Source organism: Orcinus orca, chromosome 2 (genome assembly GCF_937001465.1).
Source record: "Orcinus orca chromosome 2, mOrcOrc1.1, whole genome shotgun sequence".
NCBI classification, from domain to species: Eukaryota; Metazoa; Chordata; class Mammalia; order Artiodactyla; family Delphinidae; genus Orcinus; species Orcinus orca.
This window is the reverse complement of record NC_064560.1, coordinates 122,842,307-122,867,854: the sequence shown is the minus strand read 5'-3', so window position 1 is coordinate 122,867,854 and position 25,548 is coordinate 122,842,307. Positions and strand designations below refer to the sequence as shown.

The 25,548-nt window shown below is 36.8% G+C and overlaps 1 protein-coding gene across 6 annotated transcripts in view; it reads right to left on the bottom strand.

The window, feature by feature from the left end:
* Window positions 1–25,548, bottom strand: part of AQR (aquarius intron-binding spliceosomal factor) — a 123,187-nt gene that overhangs the window by 17,923 nt on the left and 79,716 nt on the right. For 3 of the 6 annotated variants that reach the window (XR_007475324.1, XR_007475326.1, XR_007475325.1), the window contains 9 exons: window positions 25,180–25,317; window positions 20,404–20,475; window positions 18,865–19,052; window positions 17,991–18,162; window positions 15,892–16,062; window positions 13,018–13,103; window positions 8,201–8,375; window positions 4,784–4,897; window positions 400–2,092 (listed from right to left, as the gene is read on the bottom strand). Coding sequence is in view for 3 of the 6 variants with exons in the window: in XM_049705477.1 (XP_049561434.1) it covers window positions 1,778–2,092; window positions 4,784–4,897; window positions 8,201–8,375; window positions 13,018–13,103; window positions 15,892–16,062; window positions 17,991–18,162; window positions 18,865–19,052; window positions 20,404–20,475; window positions 25,180–25,317 (1,431 nt within the window). In the remaining 3 variants the exon portion in view is untranslated. The remainder of the gene's footprint in view (window positions 1–399; window positions 2,093–4,783; window positions 4,898–8,200; window positions 8,376–13,017; window positions 13,104–15,891; window positions 16,063–17,990; window positions 18,163–18,864; window positions 19,053–20,403; window positions 20,476–25,179; window positions 25,318–25,548) is intronic. The other 3 variants (XM_049705477.1, XM_049705476.1, XM_049705478.1) reach the window with 1 other exon arrangement.

Genomic DNA, 25,548 nt, shown 5'->3' with positions numbered 1-25,548 from the left:
ACTGTGTTTGTCCTCTACGAACTATATGACCATGGACCTGACCCTCTCTGAGCCTGTTTCCCCATATAACTTGAAAGCAACAATAAGTACCTACCTGTATCATTAATATAAAAAGTAATTGAGATAATACATGACAAGAGCCTCGCTGTTAATAAGTAATAATATTCTAGTTCTTACTTTTTTTTTCTCCTGGGTCACCAAGGAGCTGAACTCCATTTCTTTTAATTTGCAATGAAAGCACCTTATTGAAAAGAAATATCATGGAAGACACACATATATGCATGCCTCTTGATATTGAAAACACTCCTTTTTGCTTGAAATAAACTAAAGATAAATGCAGAATAAAATCATTGTAATTACCCAAAAAAAAAAAAAAAAAAAAAAAAAAGTTCGTTGGACACGGTCAAGCCTAAAGGTAGATGCACTAGATTTGGGGAAATGCTCCCCTTAGCAACTCTAGCAGATGTGGGAATGCGGAAGAGAACTAGTGGACAAGTTGACCCTTCCCACATACATACATTCATCTCTTCTCTGGTCACCATGCCCAGGGACCTTATAAGCAGAGGTCCATTGTCAGAAAACAGTCATACTCACTGTAAACTCTACCATCATAGGATCACCATTCAACCTCTCACTGATGTGAGGATGGCACAGTAATCTCAGTACAGCGCTCCTAAAACTACAAAGTGCATTTGAATCACCTGGGGACTTTGCTGTAATGCGGATTGAGATTTAACAGATCTGGGGTACAGCCCAAACTTTTGCATTTCTAGCAAATTTCAATGCAACACTGATGCTGCTGATTTGCAAACCACACCTGAGTAGCAAGGTCCTAGTACAGATGCCTTCCCAAATCTGGAGCACATTTTACCTTAAGGTCTCCTTATGGCTGGTTATCTATCAAGAGAACTAAACAGGGCAGAAAACTCAGAAGCTCTGCATTGGAAGAAATCCATCCTGAATACAGGAATTAATTAAGTTCACTGATTTTCACTGCCCGGACCCTGGACCTTTGTTCCTGCCCAAATGGATCTGCCAGATCCTTCTTGCTTAGATGAATGACAAATCTTGGCCCAGCCTCACCAGCCTTATCTGATATCATTCGGCCAGCAACTCAAACATTAATTGTGTAGCACCTGCAAAAATAAAAATGCAGGTTCCTAGGCTCTAACCCTGAGATTCTGATTCATTAGGCCTGGAGTGGCCCCCAAAATAAAGAGACATTCTAGGTGATTTTACACATTCTGAGATTTGGGGGAAGGAAATGCATGTCTTCTTTAATGGATCGGAGCAACTTATATCCTATGGTGTTGACGCCTTTCCATCAAGGAAGACAGCAAAGAAAGGAGGGATAGAAAGAAACATGACTTGAGCATCTTACATTATGGTAGAAGAAATGATTTCCTCCCCAATTTGGACACTTGCTTGAAGTCATTTGTAGTTAATTCCAGTATATTTTGTCCTTTTCTTTAGCGAAGTTCACTAAAAATGTGAACTATTACTCTGTAGAAAATTCTTCTAATGTAGGTATGATTATAGATATAGTTATTTAATAATCAAAATATCAAAGGAATGGTTATTTATTCTTCTGACTGAACAAATAAAGTTGGAGTTGTTCACACACATTCTTTTTTCATATATACCAGAAGACAAACATTGAGATCAGCTAACAAAAATAAGGACCATTAAATTGGCAGAAGAATATGTAAAATACAAAAGGTAACTTTACCTAGACTTTATAAATGAAATGTCCTCCCTAAGAAGGGCTACAGTTTGGCTACTTGGTTTCTCTGGGGGCGGATGTGGCATCTTGAGGGGTGTTATTCTCCGCTGGTACAGCTACAGGTTCTGCCACAGTAGCAGTGATCTCGGATTCAGTAGGGATGGCCTCTGAACTGGAACTGTCTCCTGTGTGACTGGGGATGGTCTCAGTCTGAGAGGCTGAGGTTTCTTGACTGGAGCTGGCATCTGTTAGACTAGGTACAATGTCAGCTTGAGCAGGCGTGGCCTCTTCTTCTGTTTCCAATTCTGTTTCCTGACTTTGAACTTCTTCACCTTCTTCTAGCATAGCAGGTGGTAGCTGTAATAAAGTCTAAAGAGAAAAAAGAAAGAGAGAGAGAGGGAAGACATCAAAGAATCCAAATAAAAAGACACTGGCTTATAAAGTTAAGTTCTCACATTATCTTCCTAATTGATACTGTCACTGTAGAATTCTCCAAAACACTGCTGGCCATGTTATATTACAGATGTAACAACTCTGATGATAATGGCCTAAGTTTTACTGACTCCATGGAACATGCCTGCCTAGATATCAGATAATAATGATGAGATCATACATTACATCCTCAGGGAGAAAAACAATATCAAAAGCTATTAAATTTTTTAGCAAAGGAATTTATTGTAACACTCTGGAAAAACAGTGGCTGATTAGGACTGACTGCCACACCAACTCAAGAAAGGACCAACTTCAATCAAGGGGTCCTGTGAGGGGTGAGAAGGAACCAAGCCTTGAGACAAGGCCACGGAAGGGAGAGAGCAGCAGGGCACAAGGCTCCTGTCCCACTTAACCAGAACACTGGAGCAGCTCTATATGCCTGGCTTCCCTTTTACCCCATGGCAGTCTGGAGCTAAAGCTGGGCTTCTCTCTTCAGGAACTGTTTCTCTTGTTGGAAACTGAAAAAATTTTAAAGTAGTATTCACAATGGCAGCACAAAATGTGAAATACTCAGCAATAAAACTAACAACATATGTATAAAGCCTGTATGCTGAAAACTGCCAAACACTGAGGAGAGAATTCAAAGAAGACCTAAGGAAGTGGAGAGAGATATCATATTCATGGAAAGAAGACTCAATATTGTTAAGATGTTAATTTCCCCAAATTGATCCTAAGCAGTTATACTCCAAAATCCTAATCAAAACCTCAACGTGCTTTTTCTGGGGGTTGAAATAGACAAGCTGATTCTAAAATTTATACAGAAAAGCAAAGGAACTAGAACAGCCAAAACCATTTTGAAACATAACAAAACTGAAGGACTCACATTATCTAATTTCAAGATTTACGATAAAGAAACTCTAATAAAGGTAGTGTAGTAAAGGCAAAAAGGAAAGATGCAAAGATCAACAGAACAGAATAGAAAGCCCAGAAGTAGACTCTCACACACGTGGCCAATTGATTTTTCTACTAAAACAAGGTGAGATCCTAAAAGTTCTCAAAATAAGAAAAAAAAAAAGTGTAACTCTGTGTGGTGAAGGATGTTAATCAGATTTATTGTGGTGATTGTTTTGTAATATATAGAAATAGCAAATCATTATTTTATATACCTGAAACTAAAATTATATGTCAATTATATCTCAATTTGAAAAACTGCTTTTTTAATCTCAAAAAAAAAAAAATGACAAGGCAAGTCAACAGAGGGAAAAGATAGCCTTTTCAGGAAATGGTGCTGAAACAACTGGATATCCACACGCAAATGAGTAAAATGCAACCTTACCTTGCACCATATAAAAAAAATTAACCCACAATGTAGCATACCTCTAAATAGCAAATTAAACTATACAACTTCTAGAAGAAAACATTAGGGGAAAAAATCCCTGTAATTTTGGGTCAGGCTAAGTTCTTTTAGAACATAAAAAGCATGAATCACAGAAGAACAACTTGATACACTGGGACTTTGTCAAAATTTAAAACTGTTTTTTGAAAGACACTTAAAAATGAAAACACAGGTCACAGACTAGGAGAAAATATTCATAAAACAAACATCTGAGGAGGAACTTGTAGTCAGAATAAATTTTAAAACTCTCAAAACTCAATAATACAACCCAAAAAAGTGAGTGAGAGGCCTAAACAGACACATCCTCAAAGATATGCAGATGGTAAATAATCACATGAAAAGATGTTCAATATCAATTGTTATTAGAGAAGTGCCAATTAAAACCACAACGAGACCATTACACACCTACCGGAATGCTAAAATAAAAAGACCAAACATAGTAAGTGTGTGTGAGCTCTCATACATTGCTGGTGGGAATATAAAATGGTACAACCACTTTGTAAGACAGGTGGGCAGTTTCTTAAAAGAAGTTGAATACATACTTACCATACTATCCAACCATTCCACTCCTAGAAATTTACCCGAGAGAAAGTACAAAGACTTGTAGGAGAACGTTCATAGTAGCTTTATTTGTAGCAGCCAAAATTGGAAACAACCCAAATGTCCATCACTGGATGAATGGGTAAACTTGGTAATCTGTATAATGGATTACTTATTCAGCAATAAAAGGAAAAGGACTATTGATACATTCTGAAACATAAATGAATATCAAAATAATGCTGAATAAAAGTAGGAAAAAAGAGTACATGCTGTATGAGTCTATTTACATAAATGTCTAAAAAATGGCGACTAATCTATTGTGACATAAAGTAGATCCTTGGTTTCCTGGAGAAGGTGGAAAAGGAACTGGTGAGAGAGGAGAGGGATTATCAAGGTGTACGTGGAAGACTTTTGGGGATAATGGATATGTTCATCATCTCGATTATGGTGATGGTCTCATGGATATATACAAATATCAGAACATATCAAACTGTATACTTTAGATATGTGGAATTTATTGTATGCCAAATTATATCTACAAAAGATGTTTTTAAAATATGGATGTTACATGAATAGTAATCTACTTTGGTTTAGCTGGTTTCCTGCAAGGAATCAAGTATGTTAAAGATTTATTCGGCAACAGAGAAGATTCTCCAGCAAGAAAAATAAGAGTCAATTTTGAGAAAACTTACCTGATGATAATGATGTGTGGTCTGTATCAAATGCATATACATGTTGTATACAAAGTTTGCCATCTGGGGCATATTCTTTATTATCTGTACTTCATGAGATGGTCTCTCTCCATTCTAGAAGACGGCAAAAAGAAAGTTAAGTATAATCACTTATATGTGGAAATCTAAAATATGACACAAATGAACTTAACTACGAGACAGAAACAGACTCAGAGACATAGAGAACAGATTTGTGGTTGCCGGGGGGGTGGGGGTGGGTGGGTAAGGGAGGTATGGATTGGGAGTTTGGGATTAGCAGATGCAAACTATTATGTATAGAATGGATAAACAACAAGGTCCTACTGTATAGCACAGGGAGCTATATTCAATATCCTGTGATAAACCATAATGGAAAAGAGTATGAAAAAGAGTGTATATTTGTATAACTCAATCACTTCCTGTACATCAGAAACTAACGCAGCATTGTAAATCAACTATACATCAATAAAATAAATTTAAAAAAAAAAGAAAAAGAAAGTTAAGTATAGAGTGAAAGACACTGAAAGCTAACACTTCAACAGAAGCCCATGTCTCCATCTTACGTATGAACACTATTTGACTATTAGGGTTTGGAGGAAATAAGAACAGTAAGTGGACATTAAGATGTAAGTGTTAGAGTCGAATAAGGATTTCATGAAGAGAAGTGATTCAATTTAAATTGAGAAAAGGCAGAGATGAGGAGAGAGCTAAGAGTCACTAGCTTTTAATATAATTTCAAGTTGGTAAGTAAAACATGAGTTTTGGTCTACTAACTAATGTAGAAGAATTCATAACAAATAAGCAATCATTTGAATAGAAAAAAACCATCAACATGGTCTCAAGTAGTGGTCTCCAATACCACATAGGCTCCAAAGGCAAGTCTCAAGACTATTCACAAAGAAAATATTAAAATTATTCTTCCCATTTATGTTTTTCTAAAAAATAAGAAGCTATCATTTATTATTACTTAATATATAGACTGTTAGTCATGAGGGTTAATATTTGCCAGTTTTTTTTTTTTCGGTCATGCCATGCTGCTTGTGGGATCTTAGTTCCCCAACCAGGGATCAAACCTGTGCCCCCTGCTGTGGAAGCGTGAAGTCCTAACCACTGGATCCCCAGTGAATTCCGGCAAGATTGTTTTTTCTTTACTAATAAAGCGTATGGTCAAAAATGTTGGCAAATAGTAGTTTAAGGTGTAAACTTTGTAGTACCCATCAGAACCATGTGGGGAAAGTGTTAAATAACAGAGGCCTGGGCTGTAGCCCCCCAGTGATTTCGATTCAGTAGGTCTGAGGGAGAACGAGGTGATTCTGATGCAGTGGCTTCTGACAACAACCCGAGAAACACCACTCTATCGGTGTAGGTAAAGTGGTAAAGCAAATGAAGAAAACAGAAAATGTGCACTTCTTCTAAACCATCTGAGAATAAAGATTAAGAACTTTCCTATTTAAAGTCAATTGTAAAATTTTTATAAAGTCTCATCCTATCTTACTGTACAATTCAGAAAATCATAGAGGTAAAAAAGATATCAAGAAAAAGGATTTCACCTTAAAGTGACAAATTATTTAAAGCACATAAAGTTAGAAATATTTAGTACATTAAATAGCATTTCTCAGAATTAAGCAGGACGGCGGTATTGCACATAAGCAGGTGTTCTTTGGACGGTGGTCACTTCCTGTAACGGTCACAACTTCTGTGTGCAAAGACTGCCATGCTGTTACAACTATGGAATATTGCCTTTAAAGCATGGAAGTCTTTCTGTTTGTTTGTATTTGCATATTTTCTGGCGGCTTTGCTGGGAGCAGCCTCTCCTGAGATTCAGGGCTGCGCAGTCCTCCTCACCCCTCACACTGTCTCCTGAGCAGAGGATGGGGAGATGCTCCCAGCCCTCAGCCCCCAGGGCTTGAGTCCATGGTACTGCCTAGAGCACCACTTTCCAAACCTTCTGTTTCTTGGTATTGCCTCCAGGTGTGTCTGCAGCCCTTGGCTAGGAAGCACCTGGAGAGTGTGTTAAACCTGAAGACACCTAGCCTCTGCCCCAGACCTCTCATCAGCAATGTGCCTGTTTAATAATCAGTCCACAAAAGATTGAGAACCTCATAGCTATAGGACTGTGTCCAGACCTCAGAGCCTGACACTCAAGGCTGCACATGGCCCCACCCCATTGTATCGTTCAATCCTTTCCCTGCTATTCCTCCACAGCAGCATTTCTTTTATTTAAAGGAAAAAAAACAATTAAAAAAAAGTTCTTAACATTATTACAAAACAAACACACAGAATTTAACTTTTTTTTTTTTTTTTAAAGAGGGGTGGGTGGAATTCCCTGGCAGTCCAGTGGTTAGGACTCTATGCTCTCATTGCCAAGGGCCTGGGTTCAATCCCTGGTCAGGGAACTAAGATCCTGCAAGCCACACAAGTGAGGCCAAAAAATGAAAAAATAAAAAAAAATTTTTAAAAATAAAAAAAAGAGAGGTGGGGAAAAGAAATATACTGTGAACATTTAAGACAGTTTTATTTAAAATTCAATGGACCTCCAAGACATTTCATTAAATGAAAAACACAAAGCCCAAAAGTCTATAGTATGCTGACCTTCATGTAAGAAAGAAAACAACGTAAGAAAATAAAGTTACCTGCTCCTTTGTGCAAAAGTAAGGCTAAGCCAGAAACTGAAGAGATAATGTTACCTCTGGGAGCTGAGGGTGGAAAAGGGAAGAAAGAAGGGGAGATAGGAGATGGGTAGCAGGGATGAGGAGAGAGTGGCACTTCTGAGTTAAGTGTTTGTGCTATTCCCTGACACCTTCCCTCAGAATGCAAGCTTCTTGAGGGTTCTCCAAGAGTTAAACCAGTTATTACTCTGTTATCAAGTAATTGGTTAAGTTCTCCTTACAAAGCTGAAGAGAGGCAGTATAGTATGATGATGATTAACATGGACTCTGGAGTCAGGCTGTCTGGGTTTTTAAATCTTGGACTCTCCATCTACTCAGATGTGTGGCTTAACTACTTAACTTCTCGGAGCCACAGTTTCCAACATATGGAAAGTGAGGTTAATAAGAAAACCTATTGAACAGGGCTGTTACTGAGATGAAATGAGATCATGTATGTAATGTAACATTTATTGAGTACTCACCATGTATCAGGCTATTAGCTTTGACATACATTATTTTATTTCCTATTAGTAATCTGTTCAATAGGTTTTATTAACCCCATTTCCCATATGTTGGAGACTGGATCAGAGAAGTTGCCTGATATGTGGTGAGTGCTCAGTAAATGTTAGCTGGTATTATTTTTACATAGAAAATCTTAATTCAGTTCCTTAGCGTACGGAGCACTCTAAACCAGTGTTCAGATGATTTATGTGATGATGCTCTTTGCTAATGTGGTCACCTGTAGGCTTACCTTTCTACTGGTTGGGAAAGGTTCTGTTGGAATTATATGCAAATGAAGTGGGCGGGCTGTGAGCTGGCTGAAAGCTGGAGTTAGTTCAAAACAGTTTTGGAAGAGGGATACTCTGGCGAAGATATAAAGTCCAAGTCTGGCTCTAGACATGGCCACCACTAAGCGACGGACATCCCTTTGAGAAACAAATAGAATGAATTAAAACATATCAAGATTAGTAACATATTTATGCAGCCTTTTATTTTTAAAACATATTCCATTAAATATTCCTGTTAAGCTGTGGCAATAAAGAGTTAAGCTTCTTAAAAACTTAAGAGAATAAACATTAAGTTAATCAATGCTATGTAACTAGTTAACCAAGTAAGAAGTTAATGCTTTATTATCAACTTCCATGTTTTTTTTGCGGGGAGAGGGTGGGGAGAATCACAAAATAACCAATGACTGATTAAAAAGGTGTAAGTTGCTACACTAGTATTACGATACAGTTTGGTTGTCAGTTACCAATTTACTGTATCACCACCATTGAGTCAATTCAAACCAGCCCTTGCTCCATTTCACCTACCAAATTCCCATGCTCTGTTAAGGTTAATGGGTCAAATTTTACTTCCTAGATAACTCTTATCATACTGTTTTATACTTATTTATAATAATAATTACAAATACAAACAGAAATACAGTATGACGAATGATATAACATAATAATACCATCTCTTATTCACGCATTTACTCTAGTACCTACGCCCAATGGCTGGACTATACTAGGTCTCAGTGTTCACATAAACAGTAATAAAAATGTCAAAATGCATGAGCCAGCTATACATGTAGCTGTCTATCTGATGAACGATAGCAGTTTTCTTTATCTTTCAGAAAGAACATGTTCTTAAAACTTTATCTGAATTTACTTGAATCAAATGAACTTATTTCCAAAACAGAAACAGACTTAGAGAATGAACTTATGGTTACCAGGGGGGAAGTGGGGTGGGGAGGGATAGATTGGGAGTTTGGGATTGACATGTACACACTGCTATATTTAAAACAGATAACCAACAAGGACCATGTAAAAAAGAAAAAAAAAATTACAAAAGAGTGGCTATGTGTAAAAGGAAAAAAAAATTATAAAAGAGTGGCTATGTAAGTTTAATTTCACTTCACTATTAGTTAGAATGTGTTTTAGTAAGAAAATATAGTTTTGGTTTCAAATACAGAGGACAGCTTGTTTTCTTGAGATGCTCTTAGACGGCTATTTAAATTTGCGAGTATTCTACAAAAGAGAAGGCTTTCATGAATAATAATAAAATCTAGTACAGTCATCCCTAACTCCTGAAAGAAAGTGTTAAAGAGTGTTACAGAGGTCAAATGTTACAAAGATCATATAATAACTAGACAGAGAATCGGGAACTGGAATATTTATCAAATGGCTTTTCTTTGTCTCTGCATAATGCAAGATATTTGGGGAATATCTCTAATTCAGCCTCATTTTCTATTGTGTTTTATGGCCTTGATAAGGATCTAGTTTCCCTTATCAGGAGGGACTGTGCAACATCATATATAATAGCAGTTATGTTGAGGGGGTATCCCCACCTCCCAGCAACCCAAACTAAGAGAAGTTCATTTAGGTATGAGGAGAAAGCACACCCATTTGCAGTAGCTTTGAGGAATTTCTACACTTGTGACACCCTGGATTCACGAAGGAAATGTCACCTTCTAGGTCACTACAGGCCAAATTGTTTTTACTTCCTCCACATCCCTTAGAAGCCCGAGGGGTCACGCTATAGGTGGGTGGTTCCAAAACTAGTAACTGGATGTACAATGCTAGAAATACTTAGCATGAGTTCTCACCTAAGTATTATAAACTTAATAAAAACACTTGTTAAAACAATGTTGTCAGGGAAAAAGGTGGGGAGGGCATGGTGGAAGGAGGTGACCTAAGCCGTTGTTTTCATGGTAATCCCTGTATTATGATATTCAGTTCTCCCTTTCTCATCCAGAAGGCTCTATCTCTAGGCAGAGCAGTGACAATGAACCTGTTCCTCTGAGGAACTTTTCCCTCCAGTCCTTAGTACTGTAGGACAGTTAAGTGGCTCTACTAAGCTCGATCTCCACTGTACATGAGGAGAGTTAGACTAAAATCTTCTGCAGAATCAAATGTAGGTATTTTCCAAGGACATGTTTAATGTCTCCTCCACTGGATTCTAAGCTCCATGCGGACAGAGATAATGAATGTTAGATTTACTACTATATATCAAGAACCCATCACATTGCCAAATAATAGAAGGATCTGAGAACATCTGTTAAATGAATGAGCAAACACTATAAACATAACAAACTACCAGGGAAAAAAAGCAAAGGGTGGCAGCATGAAAAGCCAGGGTTCCTTGGAGCTGTATCTTGAAACCAGGGCAATGAGAACTACCACCTTCTTTCACAGTCCCCAGAAGATGGCTGGACAGAAACAGCACTGTTAAACAACAAGCCATCACTCTGATAGAGCCCCTACAAGGAGACAACACAGGAAAGTTACAGTTTCACTGCTTTGCTCTGAACAAGTCACAAGCATTTCTATTTGTAGCTGGGCTATTCAAGTCAGTAGGGACAAGAACAATGAATGTTGGAAAAGGAACCAGAAATGTCTCACTACTCTAGCTTCTAAACAGCTCCACAGTGTCCTAAAACAGGTCTCTGGAACTGACGCTCAGTAGCCTGGCTCCTAATCACCTGATTAGTCTATCCTGGATGAAAAAAAGATGTGGGTAAAAGAAGAAAGGCAGGCACTTGGGAAAACGGCTTAGCAGTTTCTTAAAGGGTTAAACACAGAGTTACTATATGACCCAGCAATTCCACTCCAAGGTCTACACCCAAGAGAAAGGAAAACATACTTCCACACAAAACTTGTACATGAATGTTCACAACAGCATTAGTCCTAATAGCCAAAAAGTAGAAACAACCCAAGTGTCCACCAACTGATGATTGGATAAATAAAAAGTAAAAAATTCACACAAAAAATAATGAAATATTATTTAGCAATTAAAAGTAATGAAGTACTGACATATGCTACAACATGGATGAATCTTGAACACATTATGCTAAGTGATTTCATTTATATGAAGTGTCCAGAATAGGCAAATGTATAGACATATAGTAGAATAGTGGTTGCCAAGGGCTTAGGGGAGAGGGGAGGGGAGTAACTGCTGACAGGTATAGGGTGATAAAAATGTTCTAAAATCGTGAAGATAGCTGTGTAACTATGAATATACTAAAAATCATTGAACTGTACACTTAAAATAGGTGAATTGTATGGTATGTGAATTATATCCCAATAAAGCTATTAGTAAAAAGAGAAATATGGAAGAAAGTAGGTTTCCTTGGTCTCTTGAGACTTGAAAAACAAAATATTTTACTACTTCCTAGAAAAGGAAAGATATGAAAGATTGTATCTACAAACCAAAAAATTCTATGAGGAGTTTGATAAAATTCTAGCTAAGATACCTAACCTATCTGGAGAGTTGAATTGTAAATCATAGGTCAATTGACTTTTTCCCCTCTACGATTTAATAACACTACCACCACCACCAGCAGCCCCTGAAGAAGGTAGACTTCCAAAAGGGAAGTTTGGCAAATACAAAGAAGACTAATTTATCTGGATAAAGAAAATTTAGATATGTAAGACGACAATGAGATCAGGTTCTTTTTTAAGCCTTCATTTATAAGCATTTTATTATCATCATCTTTCTCTTTATTTTTTTTTAAGTTTCCAGAAGTCAGGTAAAAAACAGCATAGAAATAAAGTCATGGGAATGTGAAAAAGACAAGAAAAGCACTACAGAGTAAGAAAAAGGGAAGGGGAGGAAGCAGTATTCACGTATTCATACTGTGAGTTTGGGTAAGAGATTTTAATTATGTAAATCATAATGATACCCTATGCAGCAGCAGCTATAAATTTCAATGTGGAAATGAAACCGCTTTTTAGAAAAGTTAGTCTCCAAAACATGTTTGACACTTAAGTAAAAACACACTGTATTTTAGAATGCTATAGTATTGAAACAATTTCTTGAAACAGTACATCTTTGTTTACTCTTACGTAAAAGTTATCGGTCTAATGGAACCTGATCACTCTGGGTTAAGCACCAAATAGATCTTGACTTAATGACAACATTATGAGAGCTTGCAGAATTTTCTTTTTATATTCATCAAATAAAATAATAAAATGAACTCTCCTTATAGTTTTGCTAGTAAGTCATATGAGATGAACGTTTATATAAAACTAAATGGCTGCTTTGTAACAAGGAGATATTATACCCATAAATCCCCAGCACATAAATACATCACAATAAATGACAAAAATATATTACTGTTCGTTTTGACAATTCTTAATCATGGGAGAACAAATGGTTCCTTTATCCTAACACTGAAGCTAAAAGACTGTGTAGGGAAAAGTGAGAAATCCTGTGCAATGCAAAGTTTACTCTTAGACTTTTTACCACTTTACCTCCTTTAATTTCTGACATTAAGTTTCAAACAGACATAGGAGATACATACATACATACATATATATATATATTATGATTAAATGCTATCTCTGACTGTTCCTGAAGAGTAAAAAAGTTAAAATTACTAAAACATTTAAGATTCAAAAAATTCAGAAGCAATGGCAATGATTAACTATACAAAGAATATGATACTGCTACAGTCCAACAAAAAGCACCAAAAGTTAATTGATTAAATTTCAACATAAAATTTAAAACTACTTAGCCAGAGAAGCTCAAAATTAAAGCATACAGTAAAGTTCAACACTATTATGAAAATGTTTCCTTACATACCTCAGATGGCCCACTGCCCTGGTTCGTACTAGAGAAAGAAGAATATAATCATTCTGTTGACCTTGAAATCTGTCAACGGTTGTCACCTGAGGCCCAAAAAAAGGGGGAATATGGTATATTTTCAAAAGCAAAAACTCTATAGAGATCATTTAAATAAAGTGCTAGAAATAAAAATCTTATCCTTAAAATAATCAATCCCCAAAGAACATGACTATATACTTGGAATTGAAAGAACAAGTTAATGAACACTATGAAATAAACCATGGTAACCATATTCGGCTATGTCCCTATGTTATTCACACTTATAGCACTCATCTTTAACTCTGCAGATACCTAAGTAACTATTATATTTGTGGAATTAACAATCTTCCCCCTACTAGACTACTCAGCTCCATGAAAGCAGGGACTGGGGTTCAGCTAATTATATACCTGATAAGCAACATTTTAAATGTACAATTTGATAAATTTTGACAATATATACTCCCAAATAACCACCATCACAATCACAATTTCCATTACCTCAGTCCCTTTTGTCATCAAATCTGTATCCCCCAGCCCCAGGCAACCACTGATCAGCTTTCTGTCACTATATTTTGTTGCCAGTTCTAGAATTCCATAAAAATGGAATCATAAATTAGAAGTTCATACCTTTTTACTGGTGAATAGTATTCTACTGAGCGAATACACTACAATTTGTTTATTCATTCCCTTGTTCACGGAATTTGGGTTGTTTCTAGTTTAGGGCTATTTTGAATAAAGCTGCAATGAATATTCATGTCCAAATACTTTTGTATAAATACATTTTTATTGCTCTTGGATAAATATCTGGGGGTAAAATTGCTGGACTGTGTGGGTGTTTATAAGAAACTGTCAAACTGTTTTCCAAAGTTGCTGTACACACATTCACTAGCACTGTTCCAGTTCCAGAGTTCTAGTTGCTCCATATCCTTGCCAACACGTGGTATACTGTCAATCTTTATAATTTTAGCCATTCTGTTGGATGTGTAGTGGTGCATCACTGTAGTTTTAATTGCATTTTCCCTGACAACTAGTGATGGTAAGCATTTTTTCATGTGCTTATTGTCCATTTGTATGCTGTCCAATTCATTTGCCAATTCTGTATTGGGTTGTCTATATTTTACAATGACTTTTATAGGAGTTCATATATTCTGGATATAGTCCTTTGCTCTTAAGTGTGGATATTATACCTGGAAATTCTGTTGTCATCCTGACCATGTGGAGAGCTTGTCTGAGAACTGGGCTCACAGATTGAGGACAGCAGAGCAGAAAGATGAAATGAACCTTGGTCTTTCATGACATCATTGCGTCACACTGTAACCTAACCTGGAGCCACACTACTTTCATCTTCTTCTTATGAGAGAGAGTAACTTTCCTTATTGTTTAAGTTTTTCTATTACTCATAAATAAAAGGACTCAGACACTGAGGTTCTTCTATTTCTAAACTTCCTATATTTCAAAGTTATTAGTTTCTCATTTTCACTCTCTATATCCCTTATGGAGTGTTCTACAGTGCCTGTTCCTCCCCATTCCTTTTAATTTTGTCTCCATTTCTTTGATTTTGTTTTATTTTCTGCCAGTTCACATTTCATCTCTTCCTGGGTTCTTCAATTTCTGTTTTGTAGCCTTCCCTCACAGAAATGCATACTTCATTAAGTATCTTAAAATTCATACCCAAATATGCATTCAAAATTTTCATCTATTCTAGGCCAACATGTTTTCTGGAGAATGTTATCTTGTCAATTAGTTTGTTTGGATGCTCTTTCCCTCATTTATAAATTGAGCTTGTGCTAGTTTCCTTTTCTCCTCTATTTTACCACTGATTAGGCGGGTTTCTCAGATTAGCTATGCACAAGAGGTTAGGTTAGGGTGAGCGGAACTTTCTTCTAAAGGCTCAGTGATTTTAACAACAGATGGTTCTCTTTTTCACTGTTACTATAGAGACGGTGTATTTTTTTCAAATATAGCTCATCTGTAGTCTTCTTTGAATCAGCGTGGAACCAGGAAGGCTTCTGCTCACCCCAATACCCATATCCGTTGCTGAATAATAGGGATGTGGCTCTTATACTTCAAAGTATGCCACCACTTTCAGAAAGTGTGCTTTTGCTGGCACTTTCAAGACCCTAAATTCTCTTCCCATTTTTTCTTCTTGATCTTAGTCACATGTCCTCTCACTAAAAATGGAATTTGTTTTTTCTTCCTCCCATTTTTCTCTTACTTGTGGATGATTTCCAAGAAAAGGTAAAAGAGCTTTTATATAGCTATGTTCACAGCCAAAGTACTAATTGCATCATTACTAATACTATATTTATGTTTGTTATTCTTTCTAATTGACAAAATCAAGCATCTTCATTTTTATTTGCAATTACTCCATCATATCACATAAAGAAGTATAAAAAAAATCCTAAGGTCTGAATGTACTTTATGATTTTCCTTTAGCCTCAAGAAAAAACACCCCCCTAAACACACACACAATAAGAAGCAGTACAAATTATACCTTTGTAAGACAAACAAAATAAAAAAATGCTACAATTCCTATTTCTAATATAAAGGACATAAATAATTTCATTAGACATCATTTTACCGACAAAAAGTTTCAGAAGCATTTATTTCTGACTACTGTCAACAAAAATCTTCAATGTGATAGTTGAGACAGATGTTCACAGCAAACTAATAACACTGTCAGAATTGCCAGAGAATGATTTATAGAGTTCCTATTATTTCATTTTCTCACATATTTTAAAAGGAGATAGCAAAGAGACAAGGTAGAACAACATAAATAACTCATAATAAATATAAATCTTTCCATCTTGCCAACAACATGAATAAGAGAACATATTATACTTGTAAAACTACCTTATTTGGTCTTCCAATCAATGGATTGCTCCCGCATCGTCTATTGATGATGTCACGAATAAGATGCTTTTGTCCATTATATGTTGTTAGAATGCTAATCTTGTCAGCAGGGTAACCAAGTAAGCACATGTACATAAAAAGTGCCACTACGTATTCTGCCTCTCCAAGATTCTGTAATGAAAACATTAATCAGATTGTGTATTTATTTCCCTTTAAAGAAAAAACAGTTAACTAGCACAATTTGTTCATTTATCACACCTCAAGAAGTGAACAGTTAATATCTTGGACAAGTGAATACCTCTCATAAAACTGAGCAATAACTTATCCTAAATTAACAACGATAAATAAAAATAGAGTATGTGGTAATTACTTCCCTTTAACATTTGCAATATACTTGCAATACATGGAACAATCATAAAATAAAAGTCACCAACTTAAAGGCTTAATATTTCTGGGACCATAACAATCACAATACAGATCAATAATATCCTGTTACAGTGTACTGCAACTATAGTTATGGAAAGAAATATTAACATAAAGAAGCAAGGTAACTATCTTAGAAGCCAGCAGAAAATCCAGTCTAACATACACATCCAGCAGTACCGTAGTTGGCTCTCAATTTTGACACAATGTTTTTCCTTTTTCCTTCATACTTCTTAGTTTTTTTGTGTGTGTATTATGTTCGTTCTCTTACTAATGGTTGCCACCTCTACCAGACCACTTCAGATGGGAAGAGGATGTGGCCTCAAATTGATCATTCTGTCCTGCTGTGACCTTAGAGGGTCTAGGTAAAGATGGATGGGAAGGAGTTTAGGACCAAGACTTAAATACACTACTTGAGAGTGAGAAAGCATACACAAGGCTGCTTAGTACAGTTCAACAGAGACTAAATTGAAAGTAACAGATGAGAGAAGAAAGTAAAATGAGAACATAAACATAACATGAAAATCAAAAAAGACAAGAAGCTGGATTTCATGTAAAGGCAACAGGAAAATTACAGGAAGACCTTCAGAAAAATCATTTGTATTCTGGTGACACACAGCTTCAGTTAACTCTTCATCTAAATTTTCTCGTTCTTTGGAAGACAGGAGCCACATGACTGTGTAAATCTTTCCATTTTCTGTATTGATAACAAACTACATTTATCTAAGCATCAGCTAATATAGATAAAAGAACAAATCTTTTGGTGCATATGCTGCCAGATCTTTTTGTAGAGATTATCTGTACATATTTCTATATGTATGTTTTGCTTTTTAAAAAGCAAAACGGGATACTATAGATACACTTTGCAAGCTGATTTTTTCATTAATATAGCATAAAAGTTCTCCCTGTCAGTAAACCAAGTTATAATGTCACCCTTAGTGGCTATTCAGTATTATATGGAATAGGTGAAAGTGTAATTAAGGTTGTTTCTCCTTTCAAAAATAATTTGCAATAAAAAAAAGATGTGATGAACATTTTAGCATGTAAGTCTTTGCAAATTTGTCCATTTTTTAAAGGATAAATTCCTATAAGTGAGAGTATTGCTTTTAATACATACTAACAATATGTTCACCAAATTACTTTCCTACGAGCATTGCATGAATATAGTTTCCCAAACCTAACCCAACAGAGGTGAAAATATATTCCAGTGATTTATACTTGCTACAAATCTATATCTTCTTCTGTGAATTGCATATTCTAGTCCTTATTGCATTTTTCTGTTGGGGGGTTGATTCTTTTGTAAGTGATTTTAAAGAATTCTATACACATCCAGACTTCAACCCATTGTTTTTTAAAGGCTGAAAATAAATTTTGCTCTCAATCAAGCAATATTTTTCTTTATGATTTTGGTAATGAGCTTAAAAAAGACATTTCTTACCCCAACATTATATATTCATCATTATTTTCTTCTTTTTTAGTATGTTTATATAAGTTTCTTTTCTTTGGTGTATATATCTTTAATCCATCTGAAATGGAAAATTGTGTGTTGTGTGTAGGTGGAGATCTAACTTTGCTTTATTTAATGGTTTGTCCAAGTGGTTCAGTAATACTGATTTAGGTAGTAATTCAGCCAGGAAAATGCAAAATAAACTTAAAAGTTTCCTATTTTTTCTTACCTGATAAAAGTAAGGATTAGGCTCAGATTCTCCAACTCCCTGAAAATCTTCAACATTAATGAGCTGGAAGTCATAAAGCAAGCCAGCATTTGCTGTACTAAACTCCGGCAAGAGCTGCACATGGGGTAAGTTTCCTAGATTCTTGTATCGCCAGTTGTAGAGGTTGCACAAGCTTTCAAAGACAAATCCCCCCCAAAACAGGAAATATTAGCATTGTAAATCCCCTTTTAATATTTATAAGGGGGTTTCTAAGGGATGGGCTCTTCCTGTTAATTTTCATATTATCCACATTGTGCTCTTTTTAACAATAATGCTTTTGCAACCTTTGTCTCCCTGTAAGTAACCAAATCAGAAGATTGATGATATTACAAGAAATGATAGCTCCATTACGTTCTCTGAGGTAAATGCTACCTTTATTCCTTAAGTAAAAACATCAGGGAAGAGTCTGCACAGTGAAAAAATTTTTGAGGTAACTATGAGAGGGGACCTGTACATTTCATGAACTAAGAATTAGTGTGTTCTCCTCTTGTTCACCTCTAGCTTTAGATTTCAAAATGATATTAATCGTATATCTTTTGGGGGCATGAAAAAAAGGGAGGTGACAGTGAAAAGAAGCTCTTAGCTGAGAAGTCACTTAAATTATTCTCAATGAATAAAATGAAGGATATAATTTGGTCAATTCACACCCCATGCTGAAGGTAACAAAGGTACTTTCCAATTTGCAGATTTGTATCCAGGCAAGTTCCTGGATAACAGATAAGAGTCTATACAGAAGATGTTATTGAATACTTGGATCATCGAAATGATGTCCTTAAATAGAAATAATATCCCTACCATCCACCCTCCCTGGCCCCCGTTGCCCTGTCTCCTTTACCTTGCTCTGGCCCTCCCTTGGGCATCGAGGTCCACAGTAGGAACTCCAACTCTGACAAAGCGAGTGAAGAGAGATTGCTCCATGTTTGAATACTTCTGAAAGGCCATGTTCTTAATGACTGGAGGTAACTGGTGATGATCACCAATCATAATCCAACGTTTTAGTCGGCTAAAACCATCCTGAGGATTCTAGAAATAAAAAGTGAGGAAATGGCAAAATATTCTAATATATTACCCTGTTAATCTCCAATTTATTGCACAAGATTCTTGCTATTCACAAGATGGCTTTAACAGCTTATTAATTCTTGCTCTTCCCCAGTTCCACAGAAAAGAATCTGGCAAATTTACAGAGCGACTTGTATGGGTACCACTGCTCTTGGCTGACAGTGTGTGAGGGAGGATGGAGGGATTGAGAGGCAAGCACGGAATTACCGTACTTTAATATGCAGGGTAACCCAAAGAGGTCTGGGAGACTTAGGTCATAATTAGGCAAAGGGTGCACAGAAAGAAACAGATGACCAAGCCGGGAAATGGAAAGATGTCAAAGTAAATACCTTGTATCACAATTACGCCAAGAGCCAGTTTGCGAACCCCCCAAGGCAGTAGAAATTATACCTTCTTTAATTTCCTACACTAGTACTTCAGTTTCCTACTCTGTCTCCTTGTTCCTTGTAACATATTCTGATAAAATACAAGTCCCAAATAACTTGGCTTTATAAAACAATTTTCGGAACCCAATTTATCTATAAATTAGAGTAGCCTCTATTCTTCAATTAGGAATTCCACATTTTGTTTTTTATGCTCCATAGTAAAGACTATTGTAAAATAAGAAAACATTCTTAAACATCATTTATCTAAAAAAATTCAGGCACAAAATAAAGAAAAGCCATGTACCCAGGGATCAAAAACAGTTCCAGAAACAACTCTAAATAAAAGAAATGAAAAAGAAGCTCATCTTCCCTCCAAACTGCCTAACAATGTAATTTTCTTGATTAAAATTACTAAGTCTTTTTAAAACTTAGAGATAAACTATGAATTTTTAAATAGTGCTCCCAAACAATACAAACTACTCAATAACCAGCGAATAGATTAAAATAGAATACCAAACATAATGAAGTTAAGGAGAACACATAATCATAGCAATTGGCACCCCCAAACTGGGTAGTTTTCTGATGCTACCCCCCAGAATTCTTAAAACTCTACTTTTTAAAAAATAAATTTATTTTTGGCTGTGTTGGGTCTTCGTTGCTGCATGTGGGCTTTCTCTAGCTGCAGTTGCAGTTGCAGCAAGCAGGGGCTACTCTTCATTGTGGTGTGCGGGCTTCTCATTGCGGTGGCTTCTCTTGTTGCAGAGCACGGGCTCTAGGCGCACAGGCTTCAGTAGTTGTGCCACACGGGCTTAGTTGCTCTGTGGCATGTGGGATCTTCCCAGACCAGGGCTCGAACCCGTGTCCCCTGCATTGGCAGGTGGATTCTTAACCACTGCGCCACCAGGGAAGCCCAAAACTCTACTTTCTTTGTCTCAATCTCAGTATCTTACCTGTAGAAGAAGAGGTATAAAAGTTTCTATCTCCAGAATCTGAGCAGCCTCTTCCATTAAAATGTTGTCATACTGAGAAAGGGAGAAAAAAGAAAGCTTGTCAAAAAGAGAGCTTGAAAGCCAAACAGCTACCACCATGACCGTAATAAGCATCCCCAAACCCCTCAAATAATTCAGATCAAAATAACAACAGATTATTCAAACAGGAAGTTCATGATCTTCTTTACCATTATGCTACCGCTTCTCCAATTCAAGTCTTTAACTTTAAGGAAGTGCCCTAAACATACAACTCTACATTAAGGAAGCCTCGTTTATCATTTCTTGGATTGAGATTATCAATTTAGTTATTTCCAGTTCAGTTTTGAAGTTCTATATAAGCAAGAATCAACCTATGTTCATATATGAGGTCATTTCCATTGGTACTCTTATCCTAGGTAGTATTTTGCAGTAATTTTTTTCCCTTATGAATCCTACTTGGCACTCAACAATCTCCTTTTGTTCCCCACCCCCGGCATTCAATCCATCACCAAAGCATGTCAATTTTACCTTCAAAACTCCCTCTAGAATCTATTCATTTTTCTACATTTCTACTACCACCACCACTCTAATCCAAGCTGCTACTCTGACTACCGCCAGCAATCTCTTTACTAGTCCCTCTCCTTCCTGTCTTGCCTCCTCTAAACCACTCATATAACAAGTCATCACATCACGTCACCTGGTTTCTAACCCTTCATTGGTTTCCATCTTTCCTAGGAAAAAAAAGACCCTTAATGTGGACTGTAAGAGATGTGTTAACTAGGGCCTGTATTCAAGCTGGCCCCTGCCTTCCTCTCATACTTTACATGTCACCTTCCTCCTTACTCACTAAGCTTCAACTACATTGACCTATTTCGTTTTCTCAGAAATGGTAAAACCACTCACGCCTCAGGCCCTCTGAACATGCTATTTTCTCTTCACTTTTTGTCTGCTTGGCTCGTTCTCATTTTTAAAGTATCAGCTTAAAACCCACTTTATCCAGGCCTTCTCCGACCTCTCAATCTAAAACGGGTTTCACAGTACTCTGTGCCTTTGTCTCACGGCACATCACATTTATAATGCTACCTGTATATTTATGTACTTGTTTGATGCCTGAATCTTCCCTCTAGCCCAGTTTCCAGGAATGTTAGGCACTGCACATTTGTAAAATAATGAAAAGTCAAGTCTTTCTCCAACCTAAGGAAATTTCATTCTTTCTTTCATGTACCTGCTCTTCGATGTGCCCAATTTTCTTCTAGATTTATTCTCAACAGGTTTTATCTTTTCCCTTCCACTTCTAATTCTGATTGCTACTTATGATAGTAAGATATCCTATTCCTTGTTTTATCGGTAAAATACTTTCTTTGAGACTTTCACCTAGAACAATTAGAGTTCCTTTATTTTCTATTTTCAAAATTTTCTCCCCTTATTTTGTTTTCTAAGGAAGTGGAAGGTAGGGGGAGCATATTTGCTCTTAATACTTAATTAACTCTTTTAAACTAACTGTGTTCATATATCCTCTAATTTCTGTGCTACTCATTTTACCAAAATATGCTTATATTTGTTCAAAACTGGTAGCTGAGCTGGATTTCCACTGTACATGATAAAGTTAAGGTTCAGTTCTGCACTGTTTCTATCGAAACTACCTGAAAGTTTTAGGCATGTGGATGGGTGTCTTCTCTAGCTCTATCTAATGCTAAATTTCCCTATTACAATGATTAATTAGGTCATCCTGGTAGGAACCTAGGAGAAGGGAGAGGTTCCAAAAGCCATGTTTTCTCAGAAGTTCCCACGTGGACTCTGAAGGTGATAGACACAATATGGAAAACAGAGTGGGAACAGCTCAAAGACGACAGCTTAAAGAGCCTCTTTCCTACCCAGCAATCCCACTACTGGGCATATACCCTGAGAAAACCAAAATCCAAAAAGAGTCATGTACCAAAATGTTCACTGCAGCTCTATTTACAATAGCCCGGAGATGGAAACAACCTAAGTGCCCATCATCGGATGAATGGATAAAGAAGATGTGGCACATATATACAATAGAATATTACTCAGCCATAAAAAGAAACGAAATTGAGCTATTTGTAATGAGGTGGATAGACCTAGAGTCTGTCATACAGAGTGAAGTAAGTCAGAAAGAAAAAGACAAATACCGTATGCTAACACATATATATGGAATTTAAGAAGAAAAAAAAATGTCATGAAGAACCCAGGGGTAAGACAGGAATAAAGACACAGACCTACTGAAGAACTGACTTGAGGATATGCGGAGGGGGAAGGGTGAGCTGTGACAGGGCGAGAGAGAGTCATAGACATGTACACACTAACAAACGTAAGGTAGATAGCTAGTGGGAAGCAGCCACATGGCACAGGGATATCGGCTTGGTGCTTTGTGACCACCTGGAGGGGTGGGATAGGGAGGGTGGGAGGGAGGGAGACGCAAGGGGGGAGAGATATGGGAACATATGTATATGTATAACTGATTCACTTTGTTATAAAGCAGAAACTAACACACCATTGTAAAGCAATTACACCCCAATAAAGATGTTAAAAAAAAAAAAGAGCCTCTTTCCCGAGAAATAATTCTGCAAATCTAATGTGATTTAACTTATAAAAACATATCTATAAAAAAATAAAATAAAATAATAAAAATTCTCTGCACCAGATACATTTCATAAGTAACTAACACCCTAGAATATTTACTGAGAAGCTGTCTTTGCTTAAACTTGGATGATTAATGAATAGGTTTTATGGGAATTTACTGTGGCTCTGCTTTGAAAATTAAAAAATTATTTCTAATTAAAAAAAAACATATCTATAGATTCTGTTGAAAAGGAGATTTTAATCACAGAGCAAAATTATGACACAACTATACTGGGTGTTTTAAGGAAGGAAAAGAGTACACAAATGTGCTTGCATGTCTCCTTGGGGACAGCACAGAATCAAAACATATGCCTAATGGAAATTTAACATTCTTTATTGATATAAATGAAAGGACAAAGGAAATACTAGAAGAGTTGAAAGATTAATTAGAGAGTAAAGGGGAGTAGGGGACTGCTTTTTTTTAACGTTAAGTAGAGCTACAAAGTTTTTAAGCTCTTACATCAGATGCATGTGTTAGTTTGATAAAAATAAAACTTCAAAATTAAAAATATAAAAGATGTACGGGATACTATCAGCACTCATGTTAACTATCTTTAGATGTATATAACACAATGTAAGAAAATGATCAATGGAAATGTGATAAGCTACAAGTAATGTTTTGTAAAATATGCATGTGAACAGCTGCATGAAAGCATAAAATGCTCTATTTAGACTGCATCATTTCCCTGTATTATTAAACTGATATACTTTAATATCAATCCAAAGTATATTTTATGTGTCAGCCCCAAGAAAAAAATATTTAGGTGAAAATTTGCAAAAGGTAAGTTCACACCACTAGGTAAGTTCACACTACCTTTTAATAAATTATCATATTTGTCCTACCTTGCAACTGAGGAAACTTTCATCCAAGTTAACAATAATTCTATCACCTTGAATTTATTTAGCACCTATCTTCCAGTGAGCTCATAACATTTAAAAATTGTCAGTTATTTTCATCAACAACAAATGCTTTTGCTAACTTTAAATTCAAACCAGTACACAAACACTATAACTAATGACAGATGAAACAGTTGAGGCAAGTTAAATGATGTGCATTAAAATCAGAGTTTAGTCAGTATCAATAGCAAAGTCACAAAGTGTCTGCAAATTCAAATTTACTGCTCAATTATTACATTCCATTTCAACTGAGTAACAGGCTGTCTTGCCCTTTAGCTCTCCAGTCCTTATCTTAAGATGAAGTCATTTAAATATCTCCTTTGACAGTATAAGTAACTGTATTACACATCCTCACATAGATGGCTTTTTATTTACTGAATGAACAAATAACTGGGAGTGTATGTGTGCTTAAAAGGTAAACAAGTGTACATATTTCTAATAGGTGAAAAACGTTGTCAAATATTATTTGTATAAAGCTTTTACTTCTGTTTGGAGATTTTTTTTAACATAGTGAAAATAAATTAATGTACCTTAACAAGTATTAGAAGTTAGACAATCATGTGGTTATAATGTTACTTAAAGGACATATGTCTGATAACTAAATTTAGAAAAATTAGATTTAGAGTTTACTAATCATATAAACATGGGAGGTTATCGTCACTTTTAAAAGAGACATTTTAAAGTAATTACAAATGCAAACTTCAGTGAGAAGCAGATGTCCAAGGGAAATGGCCTAGGGAAGGGAAGGGAAGGGGAGGGGAAGGAAGGGGAGAGGAGGGGAGGGGAGGGGGAGGGGAGGGGAGGGGAGGGGAGGGGGAGGGGAGGGGAGGGAGGGGAGGGGAGGGGAGGGGGAGGGGAGGGGAGGGGGAGGGGAGGGGAGGGGAGGGGAGGGGGAGGGGAGGGGGAGGGGAGGGGAGGGGAGGGGAGGGGAGGGGAGGGGAGGGGGAGGGGAGGGGAGGGGAGGGGGAGGGAGGGGAGGGGGAGGGGAGGGGGAGGGGAGGGGAGGGGGAGGGGAGGGGAGGGGAGGGGAGGGGAGGGGAGGGGAGGGGAGGGGGAGGGGAGGGGAGGGGAGGGGAGGGGAGGGGGAGGGGAGGGAGAGGGGAGGGGAGGGGAGGGGAGGGGAGGGGAGGGGAGGGGGAGGGGAGGGGAGGGGGAGGGGAGGGGAAGAGAACTAACAGCTGCATAGATGAATTAAGGAACTAAAATATAAGTCTTTACCTTGAAGCCTAACTTGACTAAATCATGTCGTTTTAAGGCAGCATGAGTACAGGTCATAGCAATGATTTTGGCTTCTTTCACCAAAAGGTATTTAGATCTGTCTAGTCCACTTCGAAGCAGTTCGGAGGCTCTAAACTCCTACGGAAGTGGGGGAACAATGAGATATTATTTTAGGAAAATAAACAGCTCATGCATATATTCATACAATCCAGTTTATGAGACAATATGAGAAATTAATATAAATATCTCATAAGCTAAGCCTAAAGAATCGTAATTCTGTCCATAATTAATAAGGTACTAATTGAGTTCAAATAATAACTGACAGTCAAGCTACAATTTGGACTGTTTTTTTTGGTATAAGATAAAATA